Below are 18,964 nucleotides of genomic sequence, written 5' to 3'. Positions count from 1 at the left end.
GGAGGGGGCAGGATCCCCTTAGCTTTGACAGACCAGCAGCCTGAATATTAGGAAATGTGGGTGGATATAGATGAAGAGTTATGGGAAATAACAGGTACCGTGCTCATCTGAGAACATCGGAACACTTGGAATACACATCCCTGAAAACGTGAGCTTGAGTCAACGGTGGATGAAGAATTTAAGAATTGTCGTTAGGTGTTCCTTGCAGGATTCTACTCAGTCCTCCTTCCCCCCTCTACCCCCCCCCTCCTCCCCCTCCCACACACCCCCTAGTGACTGTCAAGTAAACAACCACGTGTGGTTTCTAATCACTTTATTAGTGCCCCAGTTCACAAATTGAAAGAATCACTGTGTTCGCTACAGTAATTGTGTGTATCACTGTTATACCTCAGTTGAGTGGTATATATTTGTAATGTGTGTCACTGTTAGTATAAGGTACTGCATTGTGAGAGCAAATGATACACCAGAATAAGGTATTATACACTTAAGATTTTTTTTACTGTTAATTATATTTCTACTGCTCTGTATTAAAAAGTTTTTTTTTGTTTTTTTTACATAAGTTAAAGATTAATACAATGTTTTTTATTATTTTTTCGCATGGGGGGGGGGGGGGGGTTAAAGCACTTTCCTGCAAAATAGTGTGAATGAAAGAGCCAATGGTGTGATCTGAGGTCATACTTAAGAGTGCTTGGACCAACAGCTAGCAAAACAAAGGCCACCTGCTTAGTGGATAGTGTGGCAGACATTCAGGAATTGCGACATTCAGTGAGTGTGTGTAGCTTACCTTCTCCGAAGCTCTGAGACATGGATATCATTGTGTTTCACCCACTGCACAGCAGTCTGGATTTGCAGACATATTCAGACTCAGCAGTTTTAGAGAAGCACCATGGTAAGTCCATTTTGTTGAGATAAGTTTTTGGCTATCGAGTACACCACCTGATATGCATCCGACAAGATAACTGGCAGATAACTCAAGCATTTGAGGGACACAAATTATATCCAGACCCACTAAAATCAGACATACAAAAATATATTTTCAACAACAAAATGGTTTACTTAAAGCATAATTCCTGTTTACACATGCATAACTGCAAGTACAGTATATAAACAGTTGAGTTATTTGCCTTGCTCTACAAATACAAAATCTCACACCAACACTGATCAAAGACCATTTGCTCCTGATCAAAATAATATTGCACTTAAGACATCCTCACACATCAGTCATCTATATATTACTCAAACTCTCTTAATATAATAGTCTTGCTCAACGCTTGCATTCGCACACTTTCCACAGATGTCGTTTTCTCATACAGAAACCTCAGTAAGAAAGTCATCTTAAAAAAGAAGGGGGCTAGAAATGGAACTAGTGCTCAGGTAAGGAAATATTCGACATTATACTTGTACAAATCTCAATTTTTCAAGTGCTTTTTGGAGCAAAAGAAAAGGTGTTTGTCGCTTTTTCTCCCTCAAACAAAATGGCTGCCGGCTACTGCTCATCCTCGTTCTCTTGTCCGGAACCCTCAGAGCGGTCACCTTCCAAGCGGTCTGATGGAGGAGAGAGAGAGAGAGAGAGAGAGAGAGAGAGAGAGAGAGAGACTAAATGAATAAAACTCTTCCCCACCTCCTCTGTCCCAGTAAAATAATCATGAACTAGATAGAGCTACAGACAGGGTCTGTTAAAGACCACTAAGATCCTAATTCCTGAGTACAGCCGTTTGCTGGGCAGGGCTAGCAGCAGGACTAGTTGGCGGTAACTGAGCTGATCCAGTAAGCCTGGAGAAGCTAAGGAGCTTACTGAACACAGAACAACACAGCTCCCACGCTGCAGGACTCACTCTCCTATGAGTCTGCCCCGGAAGTTTCTAAACCCCCCTATTTGTGAGTGTGTGTGTGTGTGTGTGTGTGTGCGGTCACCTGTTCTAATGTGATTGAGTGAGGCCAACATCCTGAGCATGAAGGAGGCGGGGACAGTGATGGTGTTCCTGGTCTCCTCCAGCATCAACTCATTACGAGTGATCACCTGAACACACAGAGAGAGAGAGACACACAGAGAGAGAGCAGGAGAGAGAGTGAGAGAGCAAGCAAGAAACAGACAGGCACAGAGAGAGAAACAGTTGGACCAAGCCAGCAATTCTCTCGGTTGACAATACAAGAAAGCACAAAGACAAACACGATTTCACCCCCTTGAAAATGAAGGGTTGAGATCAGCTCAAGGAAAGCAGGAAGGAATATGAGTATTGCATTCTACATGGCCCTCCCGAGAGACGGCCCTCCGCCTGGCCCTACCTCGTCTGCCAGGACTCTGTTGAAGGAGGGGCTCGCCTCCAGAGGAGACCAGATCTTGATGTCGTAGTCGATGCCGGAAGATGCTAGAACTGAAAGCCAGACTCACAGTCAGCGGAACACGTTTACAACACAACTGTCTTCCTCCCAGTACAGAGAGATGCTTTGTCAAGCAGTGGATGACAGGGGAGGGGGCATCAGATCATGGTGCCTAACACACACACACACGTACCCATACACAAATTTCCCTTCTCTAGCTACGCAGTTTTAAAGGATAATCAAAACGGAGTGTCATTTGCATAATTCTGTGTCGTCCAAATGGAGAAACAGAGAGACAGGCAGAGAGACCGACATGCTGACAGAGAGAGACATGCTGACAGAGAGAGACAGGCAGAGAGACAGACAGAGAGACAGGCAGAGAGACAGGCAGAGAGACAGGCAGGGAGACAGGCAGGGAGACAGACAGAGAGACAGGCCGAGAGACAGAGAGAGACCGGCAAAGAGACAGGCAGAGAGACAGACAGAGACCGGCAAAGAGACAGGCAGAGAGACAGACAGAGACCGGCAAAGAGACAGGCAGAGAGACAGACAGAGAGACCGGCAGGTACTGACTGGGGTCGTAGGGGTGAGGCTGCAGACAGTTGACCACATGGTTGTCAGCCTCCAGCAGCATCAGATGCTCGCCCGTGTGTCGGTCCCAGATGAAGATGTGGCCGCAGTCCGAGCCGCTCATCACAAAGTTGTTCCCCCAGAAACACGACTCCTTTATCTACAACAACAAACAGGATGTAGACACAGAGGAAGAACCACCGCTTGTGCTGTTTACTATTGAACACACAGGCTTTCTACCTACCATGGTTCTGGAGTTCCGGTGTCCCTTGTAGACCATCTTGACTGAAGGTCTCCTGATGTTCTGTGTCTCGCTCTCCTCCATCTCCCTCCTCTCCTTCCTCCGACGAAACAGCTCCTGTATGCGGGCCGCCGCTGAACGCCTGTCACACACACACACACACACACACACACACACACACACACACACACACACACACACACACACACACACACACACAGTCAGTCAATCCCTTTCCCATGTCCTTCTTGAGAGCCATGCTGAAGCAGAATCCAGTTGAGCTACAAAACAACCAACATCATCACAGCTTCAGGCTGGCCAGCCACGCTTGAACACCCTGAATCCCGTCAGGACACACTGAGAGGAGCGTCACCAGGAGTCTGGCCTGATGACCCAGATCACTGTGAGGCCGGATCCAAGATCGCTATGAGTTTAATCCATCCTTCAGCAATGACATGTGGTCAGGAACAGTAGCATGCCTGGGTCACCCCTTTGCCTTCCCTTCTGGCCATGCGGTCATCCTGACTCTCTAGCTCCCCCTGGTGTTCAACAGGTGCTACAGCCAGGCTACAGCGCAGCAGCAGTGGCGTGGAACTGCATGGTGATGTGTCTGTGCTGCGACCGCCAGTCCGCAGGTGGTGATAGTACACACATGCACCGCATGCTCACTGTATGGATATTAGTCTTCTGGCGCAGTTAAAACACACACAAACCTGCACCCTCTCTCTCACACACACACACACACACACACACACACACACACACACACACACACACACACACACACACACACACACACACACACACACACACACACACACACACACACGTCAGGTAGGACCTTAGAGGTGAAAGCCCATGGACATAAAGACTGGTTTGTAGACGGTCTGTGGGACACATACACAGACTGCTAGCAGGTTAGAGGTTTCTAGAGGAGAGCAGCACACAATTGTTACCTGATCATCCTATCTCCTACCGCCGATCCTCTGAAATTAGATCTATGTGTATAGTACAAGAATCAACAGCAAACACACAGTACAGAACAAGAGACCCTCTACCCCTTAAAGCCCACTGCACGAGAGAACATCTAGAAACGTTCACAGTCAACAACCTGTGTGTGTGTGTGTGTGTGTGTAAAAGACAGTGAGTGTACGTGTGTTTACATATGTGTGAGGGTGTGTAAAATATAGTTAGGTAAGGTGTGTGTGAGAGTGTGAGGATGTGTGTGTGTAGTGTATTACACGTGTGCTGCCTACCTCTGTCCCTGTCCTCCTCTGTATCTAGCCGAGGGGATCAGGATGGGATCGTCGTCGCTGTCGTCTGAGTCCTGGTTGCTCCGCGAGGGCTGACCCAGCCCCTCCGGCCCCCCCGGGCCCCCCTCTCCTGGGGGTTCCTCCCTCCTGCACCCCCCGGAGGTGTCCTCCGCATCCTCAGGCTCCAGCAGGGAGGGCTCCGCGCCGGCCCCCTCGGAGGAGCCTCCGGCCGGGGCGGGGGCAACCGGGCAGGCCTGGGGGACGGAACTGGAGGAGGAGGCCTTCTCGGGGCTGCGCTGCCCGACTTCAGCTGCCGGGGCTGGGGGAGGGGCCGGCCTGCTCTGGCCTGGGGGGTCTGACACAGCAGGAAGCGCTAGGAGATAGAAAGAGAGTCAAAGGAGGGAGGGAAAGAGCAAAAGGGACAGGTGGGTGGTTATTCCTGGATAGGCGTTTTACAGGAATTGTGCAAATTGGCTTGTCCTGAAAGTAATTTGTTTCTGGTGTGCCACAGTGGTCACAGTTTTGCAACTCTCCAACAGTCTGCAGGCTGCAGTAGGGCATCCACACCCCAGCCAAGCTCACCTGTTTCAGACGCTGAGCTCCGCGGAGCGAGCCCCTCCCTGGTCTGGACGGCAGCAGGACCGGACGCCTTGGGCCCCCCACTGCCCCTGGAGCTGGAAGCTCTGCTGCTCCTGAAGGGGGAAGAGAGGAGGGGGGGGGGGAGGAAGAGAGGAGGAAGAAAGGAAGAGAGGAGGGGGGAGGAGGAAGAGAGGAGGGGGGGGGGGGGGGAGGAGGAGAAGGGGGAGGAAGAGAGGAGGGGGGGGGGGAGGAGGAGAAGGGGGAGGAAGAGAGGAGGGGGGGGGGGGGAGGAAGAAAGGAGGGGTGGTGTTTAGTCTGGAATCTTGAGTGGAGTCCAGAAAGTTGAGTGACCCCGCATCTAAGGGCCTCGAAATTCTGACCTAAATCAACCATTGGTGCTGCCCACCAAATCAACCCTACAAGAGTAAAGAGTATCTGACTCCCTGCCAGTTTACATTCCAGGATCCACATCAAACCCTGCACACCCAAGTGGATGGGGGCTCATTAGAGAGCAGAACAGGGACATCCAGGGCCACGGTGTCCAGACAGCAGTGCTGTCTGCAGTGGAACATGCAGCTCACCACTCGTCGGTGAAGTCCAGTTTGATGGTGCTGGTGGTGGTTCCCTCCGTGCTGTAATGGAGGCTCAGGACGGGCTCTGCCGTGCTGGCCCGCCCACTGCCGGGACCCGCGCTGCTGCTGCCGGAGCCGCCGGCCGCTCCAGGACCGAGTCCCGACTCAGCAGAACTCACAGCACTACTGACGCAGCCCAGCTCAGCTCCTCCTGGGAGAGAGGAGAGAGAGATGGTGTGGAGGAGCAGAAGGGAAAGAGGGAGGGAGGGGACAAGTGTGAGGGAGAAAGGAAGAGAGAGAAACACAGAGAGAGAGAGAGAGAGAGAGAGAGAGACAGAGAGAGACACAGAAACAGAGAAAAAGACAGCGAGTCAATGACTTTGATCCTCACAGCAAATCGCCAGGCGGAACACACGGTGACACAGTCAGGCAGGCAGCCACTGCGACACACATCACAGCAGACAGGTGGCAAGCACAGGAGGCAGCCTGGCCAAGGGCCTTCACACAGACCCAGAGACATCACAGCTACCGGTCATGAACGAGCTGGAAAGCCCATGACTCAATCTGGATACACACACACACAAACAATGAGAATATTCCTCTGAGAATATTGTCGTTTTGGCTCGGCGTTGATGAGTAAGAGTGGATGTAGGCGTGGTCAGACTGGTCAGAGCCTGGCTGAAGGGAAGAGCAGGGGAGGACAAATGAAGACGGGAGCAAAGAAAAGGAGGAAAAAATAAAGAAAGCCTGGCAGAGCCTCACGAAAACGAGAGACTTCCACCGGCATGTACAGTAGGGTGGGCTTGATTTCTATGACGTGGCATGGCCCAGGGGTGGTGGTGGTGGGTGCTGGGGGCTCCCCAAAAGTCCAGTGTGTGGGCAGGAGCAGATGGACCCCCAACATGCTCCATGTATCTGTGGTGACGCAGGGAGGGGTGACCGTGAGGAAGGGTCACAAATTGCTCAGAGGCTGGGGAGGCCTCCTGAGATAGCTCATCATGCAAACAACACAAACGCCACACGAGAGAGAGAGAGAGAGAGAGAGAGAGAGAGAGAGAGAGAGAGAGAGGGGGGGGGGAGAGGGATGGGCAAAAGTGAAGGGGATAAGATGCAGGAGAGGGGGGAAGAGAATTAGAGGGTGGAGAAGACTGGGAGGGCAGGAGGGTGAAGCGAGCTAGTTGAGACTACTCAGAGGGCAGGATGGAGGGAGGGAAGGATAGAAGGAGGGAGGGAGGGAGGGCGGATGGAGGGAGGGCAGGATGGATGGAGGGAGGGCAGGATAGAAGGAGGGAGGGAGGGAGGGCGGATGGAGGGAGGGCAGGATGGATGGAGGGAGGGCAGGATAGAAGGAGGGAGGGAGGGCAGGATAGAAGGAGGGAGGGAGGGCAGGATAGAAGGAGGGGGGAGGGAGGGCGGATGGAGGGAGGGCAGGATGGATGGAGGGAGGGCAGGATGGATGGAGGGAGGGAGGGAGGGCAGGATAGAAGGAGGGAGGGAGGGCAGGATGGAGGGAGGGAGGGCAGGATAGAATGAGGGAGGGAGGGCAGGATGGAGGGAGGGGGGCAGGGGGGAGGGAGGGCAGGATGGAGGGAGGGGCGTAGGGGGGCAGGGAGAGGAGACGCACCCTGCTGCTCATCCAGAGTCATGGATCCCAGCTGTTTGTTTACCACAGACGAGGGGGAATCTGGAACACAAACAAGACACTCAGCAGCCAGGTTGGGCCAAGGGTCACACCAGGCGTCACACCAGGGGTCAAGGGTCACACCAGGGGTCACACCAGGGGTCACACCAAGGGTCAATGATCACACTAGGGGTCAAAGGTCACACCAGGGGTCACACCAGGGGTCAAAGGTCACACTCAGGTTATAGGTCACACTGAGGTCTTCAGGGTTGGCAACTTTGACCAACCCGGCTGGTGTTAGGTCACGCTTTCACACGCACAAACGTATATGCTAGGATGCGACCCAAGATTACAGAACACTATCTTAGCTGGGTCAGCTGGGGTGACGATAAGAGTGAGTCTCTCACTCCAGATGTGTGACAGCCCTGGGTGCGAGAGAGCCAGACAGGACGCGGTGGATCCCCGGCTCTGATTGGTGCAAAGCTGTGAGACCTGGTAAGGCCTTGTTGTGTGGGCCTCATCCACCCAGTCACCTAGAAGCACACCCCCTCACACCCCACCAGTGCTCTGCCTCCTGGTGGGGTCATGCCACACCACACCACACGAGGGTGCCAGAGGGAAACCCAAGCAGCAGGTGTTGTGGAGGGGGGAGGGGTCGGGGGTTATGGCTCAGTGACGTTTAGACACAGAGGGACGTATTACTGGATTATACATTGATTGAAGATGGAGGAGGAGCGGGGTAGTAGATGGATGGAAGGACAGTTGGACGTGGGGGGGTGGACAGACAGTGGTCGGGGGCACAAGGGGGGGGACAGGAAGTAGTTGGGGGCACAGGTAGTGGTCTGGGGCACAGGAAGTGGTGTGGGGCACAGGAAGTGGTCGGGGGCACGGGGGGGGGGGGTACAGGAAGTGGTCTGGGGCACAGGAAGTGGTCGGGGGCACAGGAAGTGGTCAGGGGCACAGGGGGGGGGGACTGACCGAGGACCAGCCCGGGCCCGGGTCAGTCGGGGTTAGAGTTACTGGTGACGCCAGGTTATCAGGGCTGGGGTGGGTGGGGATAGAGAGGGGCGGGACAGGGTTGTGGGGGAGGGGGGCAGGAAGGAGAGGGGGGGCAGATAGGGGGGGGAAGGAGGGGGGGGCAGGAATGAGGGGGGGAGGAGCAGTAACCTGTAGGGGATGACTTCCTGGCGTCGTCAGCATTGGGTGGAGCCCCCTCTGACTGGTGGGGGACTGAAGAGGAGAAGGAGAATGTGGTGGAAGACGAGGTGGAAGAAGAGGAGGAGGAGATGGAAGAGGGAGGGTCAGCCAGCAGCAGTAATCTCTGCAGACGTCTACACACTAAACTGACAGGCAGACGATGGGGGCCATACTCTGACAGACACACAGAGAGGAGAGGAGGAGGGGAGGGGGAGGGGTGGAGGGGGAGATGGATGGATGGATTGAAGGAAAGAGGTAGACAGGGAGATGGATGGCCAGATGAGAAAGAGGATGTGAGGGGTAAAAGGGAGAAAGGGAAGGGAGGAAGAGGACGAGAGGAAGAGGTAAATAAAGAGGTCAAAAGGAGAATGAAGTAGCTCAAATACTAAAAGGAGAAGACGGTGACATTGCTGCTTGAGTGGTGAGCCTCCCACACACACACACACACACACACACACTCACTACGCCAAGAGGGAGGTACTGGACTGTCATTTTGTGTGTGTGTGTGTGTGTGTGTGTGTGGACTTCCACAGAGACTGTGCGGCCGTGTGTGTGTTCAACCTGTGTGTGTGTCCTACCTGACAGTGTGGGGTCCAGGCTGGCAGGGGGGGTGGCTGTTGAGGCTCTCTCCCCCTGACTCCTCTGCTCTGAGACTAGGGTGGAGGCCAGGGTGGAGGCCAGGGAGGAGGAGGAGAGGGCGGAGGAAGAGAGGGCCGCCAAGCCCGGCATGGATGAGGAGGTCGACGGGGGCGGGGCTGTAACCGTCGACGACAAGCCTGACGAGGATGAGGTGGATTTGGGGAGAGGGGCGGAGGCCGAGGGGGGTTCCGTCTCCATGGGTCTGTCGGGGGCCCTAGGTTCCTGGGGGGGGGCGGCGGGGGGGGGCTCTGGGGCTGCGGGGGCTCCCTCCGGACGGAGGGATGTGCCTAGAGGAAACCCACAGACTGTTATAGGGCCTGCATCAATGAAAAATGTACCGCCACAAATGTGTAAACTTATTATTATTATTTTTTCTGTTTAACATTCAGATTTTAAAAATGCAAAAAATTCAGATTGCAACATCCGCGATACCAAGGTATTGTTTGCCTCAGACCGGACCTCTCCTCAGACCCCAGGCTGTGATTGGATGACTGACCACTCTCCTCAGACCCCCAGGCTGTGATTGGATGACTGATCTGCATGTATCCATGTATGACTGCCTGCAGCTACAGCAGGATGAGAGGGCCCTGAGGAGAGAGGTCTGCAGTTGGACCCTCCTCAGAGAAGTGAGATGGCTGAATTGCATTCAGGCTCGATTGCCTTACCCATCCTTGGTATCCCGGATGTTGCAATCAGAATATTTTTGGCTCAAATATTTGCAAATAAATTATTGTAGAAATTCAAAGAAATGTATTGCACGCCATGTGCGCAGGCATTGCTTGGTGAAGTCCCTTTCTATACTCACATCTAACCCATATTAGGTCATAGGTTTGGGCTGAGCCCCAAATTCTTACAACGTCTGGCCACAGAACGTCACCGGCACAAATATAAATCCCATTCTGTGGGAAACACTTGTGTGTGTGTGTCTCACCTCGGGGGCGTGTCTGTGGGCGTGTCTCACCTCGGTGGGGTGTCTGTGGGCATGTCTGTGGGCATGTTTGTGGGCGTGTCTCACCTCGGGGCGTATCTGTGGGCATGTCTGTGGGCGTGTCTGTGGGCGTGTGTGCGGGCGTGTCTGTGGACCTGTCTGTGGGCGTGTCTCACCTCTGGGGCGTGTCTGTGGGCGTGTCCCCCGGCTGCTCTGGGCCTCGCTGGCCTCCTCGAACCAGCGTGACAACATGTCTGACATCCTCTGCATCAGAGACACGTTGGGGCTCTGCTCTCCTGGGAGGGGGGGGTGGGAGGGGGGTTAAGGGTCAGTCATGTGACACATTGAACACAAGAACCTACTCTAAAGGCCCTTGCACACTGAGTCCGAAATTGTCGTATGCGTTTTTTTGCAATTGTCAGCCTCAAAATTCAGTGGCTCTGAATTGCCAAAAAAAACTCTCAAAATGCTGGCTATGGATGCGAAAAAGAAAATCGAACCCGATCCAAACTTTTTTTAACGGACATAAATTTCGGAGACAGTGTGTAAGCGCGATTGACATAACGTGAGTCTGGTCATGTACAGCTAAGCCTGATGGGTAAGGTCTGAGACCCTGCTCTAACCATCCAGGACCTAACCAGGATAGAAGTAGTTCTCCCAACATATACTCTAAGTAGATAGCAGGCCCACAGCCCACAGCCCTGCTGATACCAGCTGATGTCACCTCTGTCTGGGGGATGATGGGACAAATATACCCAGACGTGTGATTGTCCTCTTACCATCCCGTTCTCTCTCGCTCTCCGGGCGAGCTCGGGGCCCGGTGTCAGACCAGTCTCCCCTCAGACGAAGACGCTTCACTGGGGGCTGCCTCAGCTTTGGAGACACACACACAGCGAGAGAGAGAGAGAGAGAGCGAGAGAGCGAGAGACACACAGACAGAGAGATACAGACAGATACACACAGTTTAACACTTTGTCCGTCAAAACCTTAAAAATAACAACTTAAAAATAGCGGATGTGCCAAAGCAAAACATCGTCCAGTGTTCCGTCACAGTCCTTTACGCTCTCCTCCTCTCTTCATACTTGTCAGCCTCTTCCGCCCTCTCTCCCTATCTCTCCCCATCCCTCCTCTCCCTCCATCTCTGCCCCCCTCTCTCCCCATCCCACCCTCTACCCATCTAGAATCTTGAGACAGAGGATAGGAGGGAGGGGCAGGAGATGGAGAGCGAGACAGAGAGGATGAAGAAAACCGGGTCAGGAGTAAAGAGAGAGGGTTAGAGGAGAACCTCCTTGGCAGACCCTCTCTCTCTCTCTCTGTCCAGCCCGCTCTGGTCTATTTCTGCGCCTGGCGGAACATTGCCTGCGTCGGGAGGCTCTATTTGGAAAGGAATGTGTTCTGGGTGACCCAGACCCAGCTGAACACAGCGGGCAACAGCTGACACGCTGGCACCATGATCAAGTCCACCCCCCTTCCCTCGAAGGTACACCCCTAGTGCAGCACAACAGCAGAGACAACCTATGTGTGTGTGGGTGTGTGTGTCCTCACCTCCTCCCTCCGCTCCTCAGACGGCCCCTTCAGCTCCCTGGCCTGGTCGTCTTTGGGGTCAAACAGGTAGATGTAGTCGGAGGAGTAGCTAACCAGCACTTCCTGCCCGTCTCCGCTGTAGCACAGGGACGTGACGCGGCAAGACTTGTTGGACAGGTGGGCCGGGACGAAGCGCACGCACATACCTGTCGTACCCCGGCCCATGTAGTTACCTAGGGAGAGATACATAGAGAAAGACAGACACAGAGAGAGAGAGAGACATAGAGAAAGACAGACACACAGACAGAGAGAGAGAGAGAGAGAGAGAGACATAGAGAAAGACAGACACAGAGAGAGAGAGAGAGAGAGAGAGAGACACAGACAGACAGACAGACAGACAGACAGACAGACAGACAGACAGACAGACAGACAGACAGACAGACAGACAGAGAGAGAGAGAGAGAGAGAGAGAGAGAGAGAGAGAGAGAGAGAAAATAAGAGAATGATTGAGCGGCTGGTTGACTGACTGGTTGACTGACTGGTTGATTGACTGGTTGACTGACTGGTTGACTGACTGGTTGACTGACTGGTTGACTGACTGGTTGACTGACTGGTTGACTGACTGACTCATCCAGCCAGACTAGTTCATCCAGAGGGTGCCTCTCACCCGTAGCCCTGGTGCCCAGCATGCGGCGGTCGTAGATGCGTACGGAGCTGTCTGAGCAGCCCACGGCCAGGTAGTAGGGCACCAGAGGGCAGATGGAGATGGACGTGGCAGCTCTCCGACAGTTGATCAGGATGTCCTGAAGACAAACAAACCACAGCATGCTTCAACAGAGGCCAAATCCCTTCAGAGTAAGAGAGAGGAACGCATGAAATGAAGTTTGATCAAAGAAAACATGACAGAGTGGATTTCTCTTTTGTCGATTCACACCTCTACAATGTTAGATTATACTTCTAAATCACTTCTGGCTATTATAGTTGACTTGGCTTCTATGTAAAACACTGTGCCGTTAGGGCAATTGGAACACAGTCAATTCAGAAAAGAATGACCAGTTTTATAATCCCGATGGACCAGTCTGACCTCTAACCTTGCTAGTTGCTTGTGGTGGATGTGTTTGGCCAGGCTAGCTGACAGCGATCACACACACCAGACTAGCTTAGGTGAGTCGCTGCCTACCTGACATGGTAACTAACAGTCAGCAGTGTGGCTGCTCCTTTAGGCTGACTATCTGCTTCACCGACACCTGCTACCTGCTGATTGAGCTATTGTGGGCCTCTCTTCCTCCCATCTGTTCTGACACTGACACACAAACACACACAGACAGACACACACACACACACACACACACACACAGTCTCCTCTATCTGGGCCAGTGGTAGGAGGGCAGAGCAGGTGAGAGATGGAGGGAGGCTATAAACTAGTCGCTCTCTCACTAGAGCTGCTATAAACTAGACACTCTCTCACTAGAGCTGCTATAAACTAGTCACTCTCTCACTAGAGCTGCTGTAGACTAGTCACTCTCTCACTAGAGCTGCTGTAAACTAGTCGCTCTCTCACTAGAGCTGCTGTAAACTAGTCGCTCTCTCACTAGAGCTGCTGTAAACTAGTCGCTCTCTCACTAGAGCTGCTGTAAACTAGTCACTCTCTCACTAGAGCTGCTGTAAACTAGTCGCTCTCTCACTAGAGCTGCTGTAAACTAGTCGCTCTCTCACTAGAGCTGCTGTAAACTAGTCACTCTCTCACTAGAGCTGCTGTAAACTAGTCGCTCTCTCACTAGAGCTGCTGTAAACTAGTCACTCTCTCACTAGAGCTGCTGTAAACTAGTCACTCTCTCACTAGAGCTGCTGTAAACTAGAGTCCCTCTCTCATTAGAGCTGCTTGGAACCCGTTGACTCTGATCTCCACATGAAACAAGAGAAGAGGGAAGAGGTAGCTCAGCTCCGGAATGTAACAACACACACACACACACACACACACTTCGGATACATAGTATGCAGCTGGGAACCAGGCCAAGATAATGTTTCTCCCTCTCTCCCCACCTCTCTCTCTCTCTCCACCTCCATCTCTCCACCCCTCTCTCTCTCTCTCTCTCTCTCTCTCTCTCTCTCTCTCTCTCCCCCCTCTCTCTCCTCCCCCCATCTCTCTCCACCCCTCTCTCTCCCTCTCCAAACTCCTCCATTAAGCTAAGTTTCAGTACAGGAGGTCATATCGTACATCTTTGCAGTCCTCTTTAGTGCAGCTGGTCTTCATGCGCAGGTCGAACCATCTCACCGTCCCGTCCTCCCCACACGACAGGAACGTGTAGGGGTCATTGGGAACGGTCATGATCTGAGAGAGAGAGAGAGAGAGAGAGAGAGAGAGAGAGAGAGAGAGAGAGAGAGAGAGAGAGAGAGAGAGACAGAGACAGAGAGACACAGAAAGAGACACAGATAGAGAGAGAGAGAGACACAGAGAGACACAGAGAGAGAGAGAGAGAGAGAGAGAGAGAGAGAGAGAGAGAGAGAGAGAGAGAGAGAGAGAGAGAGAATGATGTTCACCGTTATTCTGAGATGTTGCAGAGCTAATAGAGTACAAACACACACACACACGTATACCCCGTCTCCCCCCGCCCCTCCCAGCGCGGTACCTCGTAGGCGGTACCGTAGTGGCAGGTGAACTGGCACAGCCGGTTGATATCCGGGCTCTTCTCTGTGTGTGTGTAGTAGATGATGCCATCGCCAGAACACGAGATGATCTGCTGGTCGCTGGTCTGAGGCATGAACTTCGCACTGAAGATGTTGGCACGGTGACCCGAACGGATGGTGGCCTTGACCTGAGAGCAGAACCCACCAGAGAGAGGGGGGGGGGGGGGGGGGTTATAAAGGAGGCGGGGGAGTAGAGGGGGGGGTTATAAAAGGGTCAGGGAAGGGGCAGTGACAACAGGAAAGCAAAGTCCTTCCCACAGAAGCCCTGCTCCTCACCTTCTTGTTGTAAGGGTTGGTGATGACCAAGTTGGTGTCATCAGACCCTGACAGGATGTACTCTCCTGTGTCGTTCCAGGATATGGTGTTGACCTGGGAGAACGGAAGCCACACAACCACCATGTACGGTCAAGTCACCCAAAACATGCAGGCCCATGATCGTATAGAGGACCGCAACCCTGAGCACTCTGTTAAGATATTACTATCCTCTATACGAGATAGTCTCACTCTCACACACCATTCATAGGGTGATGTATTTTACTCAAGAGAACTGGTCCATTTTCTCAACTAGTCCAATACACAGTGTAGGCTTCAAGGTCAAGGGTTGATAGGTCAAAGGAGTTCTGGTCCTATATGGTGTGATGTTCTTTGGTTCTGCAGTGCATACTGCAGCCAGTAAGGCTGCAAGTCGTACCGTCATCACCCCAAATAGATCAATATTTCAGTAAGGCATCCTGTTGGGCTTAATGGACTCCGTTCTTTCTGGGCCAAGGCTCGTTACCCTGGAACACGTTTCGTCATGCAATCCTCTGTCCCATGGCTGAAAGCCAGACCTTTTAGCCCAATCAAGACTCCCCCCCCCCCCTCCAACTATCTCAGCAGGTCCCACAGGTCCAAAATAGCCTTTGTATGAGATGTAATCCCTCATTTGAGCTCCTATCATGTTTTATTTTCCCCTGTGTTGATCTTCTGCAGATAGCTCTAACTAGTCTTTTCCAGGACTGAACTCATTTCTGAGAAGTTGTTACCAACACATTGGTGCCATTGCTTTGATGATAAATTTAAATGACCGTTCAGTTAATCAATTAACTATTCACGTTTAAATTATTTGATAAGCAAAAACAATATAGAACAGTGTTTCCCGATTAACAAAAAAAATTAAAATGATACTCACTAATTATGAATGAGCCACTAATTTCATTTTGTTTTATTAAAAAGTAGAACCAAAAACATATCTCTGCCCTGTAAGAAAAACATATCTCTGCCCTGTAAGACAGGATAATAGAGCAGACAGACAGGCCGACAGACAAAGGACAGGTCAGCCTAAAAGTGAAGATGATGTCATGTGTTGGAAACGGAGGGATTATCGTTGTCACCGTTAGGGTGCGGGAGTCCCCCCTCAGGGGCCCTGCTCTGTGTCACTGTCATCTCTGACCATCAGCCCCTGCTGTCCCCCTGGACCCTCAGTCACTGCACCCCCCCCCCCCCCCCGGCCCACGCTACGCCCCCCCCCAGCACTCTGTTCTCTGTCACCCTGACAACTTCACATCTGACAGAGAGAGTGACAAGGTTACAGTACGCAGACAAAAGCACAAATGCAACAACCAAAAAATGGATGTGTGAGTGATCTGTGTATGTTTGACTGTGAAGGCAAATGAGTTTTACTCACACAGCCATCGTGCACGTTGAGGGTTGCTTCGAGTTTTAGCCGCTGGACAAATTCTCTTCTCCCTGAGGAAACGAAAAGAAACACCGTTAGAAAAGTCTACAATCAGGCAAATGGCTGCATCTGATTGTTTGTGTTTCAAGGTTGTTTCCGGCCTGTGCTTGCTTAAAGAGAGTAGCACCGTCTGAAATGTCACCGAAAACATTTGCAATCAGAGCCAACACCAATCCATTATTCATGTTGAGGAAACCTCCTCCCTCGCATCTGCTGTCGATTCCAGAGGGAGATCGGAAGGGGCTCCACAAACAAACCGACACTGCCCTGCTTGGATACGAAGTCCTGCTCACAGATCTGACGGCTGCTTTTGCTTAGCCAATCAGGTCCTCCGGAACATCACGCTGACTGGTCATTAAACGCCAGGTTCATAATAGTGGGGGAGTCGCTTACAGTACATTCATGTCACCATGTTAAAAGCCAATGCGTGTCGATTCCATCGGTTTCAAATCAACGAGAGGCCATAACCCCCAGGTGTCACAGCCTAAACAATCAAACCGTGCCCCCGATGTGACAGGAATGCATTTGTTCTCAACTTTACAGTGACAGCACTGCCTGGCCATCCATCATAAATCCAATGTCAGTCTGCGTGTCAGGGAAGCTCATAAACGAAGCATAGCAGCGGACAGATATTAACACCTGGGCTCTCGGTGTGATCTGGCATGCCGGACGGCTAATCCAGAGGGTCTCTCCGTACTGGAAACACTGACACTGCACAAACTGACACTGAAGACACATTACAAACGACAGACAGGCACACTATGACTTCACTTGCAGTTGGTAAAATGAACAAACGTGTGACAAACAGAAAGTAGTGCGCACATGCACATACACAAACCAGCTTCTGATAGTCTAAGGACATCATTGTTGGGCAGAAAGCCTGTCTAGAGGTCAAATGAAAGACTAGCATTCATGCATTTTGAGGTTGTCTCCTTCAATGCCAGTGAATGGAGACGACAGAGCTCCCTCTCAGGCCAGTGACGGAACAATGATGAAATCGAATGCATAGCCTGCATCTTAACAGCTGTCAGTTCCTTACATACACCTAATGGCAGGGCAAGCCCCCCTCGCCCCCCCCCCCCTGCCATGAGAGAATAGCGTCGTAGATCTGGCCTCTTCTGGTGGAAAGTGGTTCGTGATTATCTCTCCCTTGAAGTATCCTTTGTTGGGATTTGGATTCCTTGAATTCTAGCCTTCCCCCACCCCCGTCACCCAGCTAAATTTATCCTCTAACTGGACTGATGACATGCAGGTCCCCGCGGCCATGGGCACTGACAGTTCTAACAACACATAGCTCAAGCCTACACAGGCTAGGCTAAATACGGCGCTTGCTAACCAAATCCATGTTCAACCTGCCCTTCACGGAGGCTAGAAAACCCACAGTACCACAGCCATAATACAAAATCACTACCAGCTTAGCCACAAAGCTACTTTTAGCATGGCTGCATATAGCATGGCTTGGTCATGCATGGTCAACTATACTAAACCTTTCTCTTGGGAGTTATTCTAATGGCCCATACATTCTGGAACATGACATATCAATTCTATACTGTATACAATACACAATGATAAAGTGCTTGCAAGCCTACGTAATGTTTATCATTCCTCTGAATAGGCTGTTACTACAAATATTTAGATTTTTGACTTTGAGGCACGCAACGTAGCAGTGGGTGATCCCAGACTTGCTGAGGAGCTGTCTGGTCATCAGTACTGTTTCCTCCATTGGGCTGGGAGCCAGTCTGGAGTCACGTCAGACTGAGGTGACACACACAGGAAGGATGGAAGGAAGGAAAGATGGGAGGGAGGATAGATGGATGGCCTTGCTTTGGTTAGAGAGTTCAAAACTGGACTCAGTTTAAATAAAACAAGAATAACTGAAAACACAACCCTCGTTTCCTGACAGTGAAATATAGCCTATGACTTGGTTGGAAATGGCCATTTTTGATTCAAGGAGTTACAGAGTAAGAGTTTAACTCTGGAAGTTACCCTTTTCAGTTATGATTACGTTTGCATCCCCTGAGACACATAGAACCACATTCCGTGTCATGTTCTGCTTTAGAGAGTCAACTTATCCAATACTTGATGAACGTCAAATAGAAAACTGACCGGAAAGAACTATTGAAATAGATTGGTTAACAGTAACGTCAAACTCCTAATATTACAGAGGAAGCCATTAGCAAACATAGCTAACGTTCGTTAGCTCTTCAATGCGCAAGTTTCTGGCAGAAGCAAGGACGTTTGTTGTTAGCTTCTCAAGCTAGCACTAGCCATCTAGCACAAAGTAGAGAGCCAGCTGTTTACCAACAACAAGCAATAGATAGGCTAAAGCATGGCTAATGATGAATTAAGTACTTAACGCCACTCTGGGTCCACTGCTCTCTCCGTCACTTTCGTAGCAAGACGTCAATCAGCGTAATTTAAACGGAACATAATTTTCTCACCCAAGTAGTTGATCCTGACGAGATTGGGTTCGTTGTATCCAATTGAGCGCTTATTAACATCCCAAACCAGATTCCCAGAGCAGGACATTGTGCTCGAACGTCTTCTTGTTTAAAAATAGCATTGAAATGGTTAGCTACGCCAATAACTCCGTTCTGGCTATAGCCTTTGACTGCAGTTCAGCTCTTATCTTGCTTTATCGAAGGCACTGGGGCCAATGCAGTTAGTTTAACCAGCTACTACTACTAGCTAGCTAACCTCTTTGCCAGCATTGGCATGCTTTAGCAAACCTCACTTGATATGAAAATCTAGCTATGTTTCCCCTCTCTCCTTTTCAACCTGGGGCGTTGATGCTGTATAACTGACTGATGTTGTTTGTTATTTAGCTAGCTGCTAGTTTAGCTCGAGTTCTCTGTTTTGTGCAGCCAATGAGCAGCCTTTTGCTCATCCAACGACGTACGCGTTTCTTTTATTATTCGTTTTGGATCCCCAGACCGCTCTGCGGTTCACCCAGCGCCGGTCTGGAACAATATCTATTATTTGGCTCCTAGCTGCAACCAAATGACGAGTGTAGCTAGTGCTGGTACTTTAATATGTATAACTTGTATATGTATAGCTCTTATTTGCATTATCTTTAATTACATCCCTTTTCATACAAGCTTGTAACAAAACGT

At 51.3% G+C, this 18,964-nt stretch overlaps 1 protein-coding gene across 3 annotated transcripts; it reads right to left on the bottom strand.

Moving 5' to 3' along the window:
* Window positions 1-1,031: 1,031 nt before the first annotated feature.
* On the bottom strand, window positions 1,032-18,723 carry dcaf6 (ddb1 and cul4 associated factor 6). Of its 3 annotated transcripts, none has more exons than XM_084688649.1 (21): window positions 18,293-18,723; window positions 15,801-15,862; window positions 14,411-14,503; window positions 14,077-14,262; window positions 13,665-13,778; window positions 12,114-12,249; window positions 11,468-11,679; window positions 10,702-10,795; window positions 10,099-10,218; window positions 8,934-9,281; window positions 8,326-8,529; window positions 7,162-7,221; window positions 5,547-5,748; window positions 4,969-5,078; window positions 4,390-4,759; window positions 4,090-4,131; window positions 3,137-3,275; window positions 2,896-3,052; window positions 2,287-2,375; window positions 1,915-2,020; window positions 1,032-1,545 (listed from the first exon to the last, which is right to left on the bottom strand). In XM_084688649.1, the coding sequence occupies exons 1-21, from the start codon at window positions 18,378-18,380 to the stop codon at window positions 1,487-1,489; spliced, it is 2,991 nt and encodes a 996-aa protein (XP_084544775.1). In that variant the 5' UTR covers window positions 18,381-18,723; the 3' UTR covers window positions 1,032-1,486. The 3 variants fall into 3 exon arrangements, with proteins under 3 accessions (XP_084544775.1, XP_084544776.1, XP_084544777.1); XM_084688650.1 differs by having other exon boundaries at window positions 4,090-4,119; XM_084688651.1 differs by lacking the exon at window positions 4,090-4,131.
* Window positions 18,724-18,964: the final 241 nt, after the last annotated feature.

This window comes from Hypomesus nipponensis, chromosome 23 (genome assembly GCF_054491055.1).
Source record: "Hypomesus nipponensis isolate SF chromosome 23, ASM5449105v1, whole genome shotgun sequence".
NCBI lineage: Eukaryota > Metazoa > Chordata > Actinopteri > Osmeriformes > Osmeridae > Hypomesus > Hypomesus nipponensis.
Note: the sequence above shows the minus strand (reverse complement) of the source record. Positions and strands in the feature narration are given on the sequence as shown.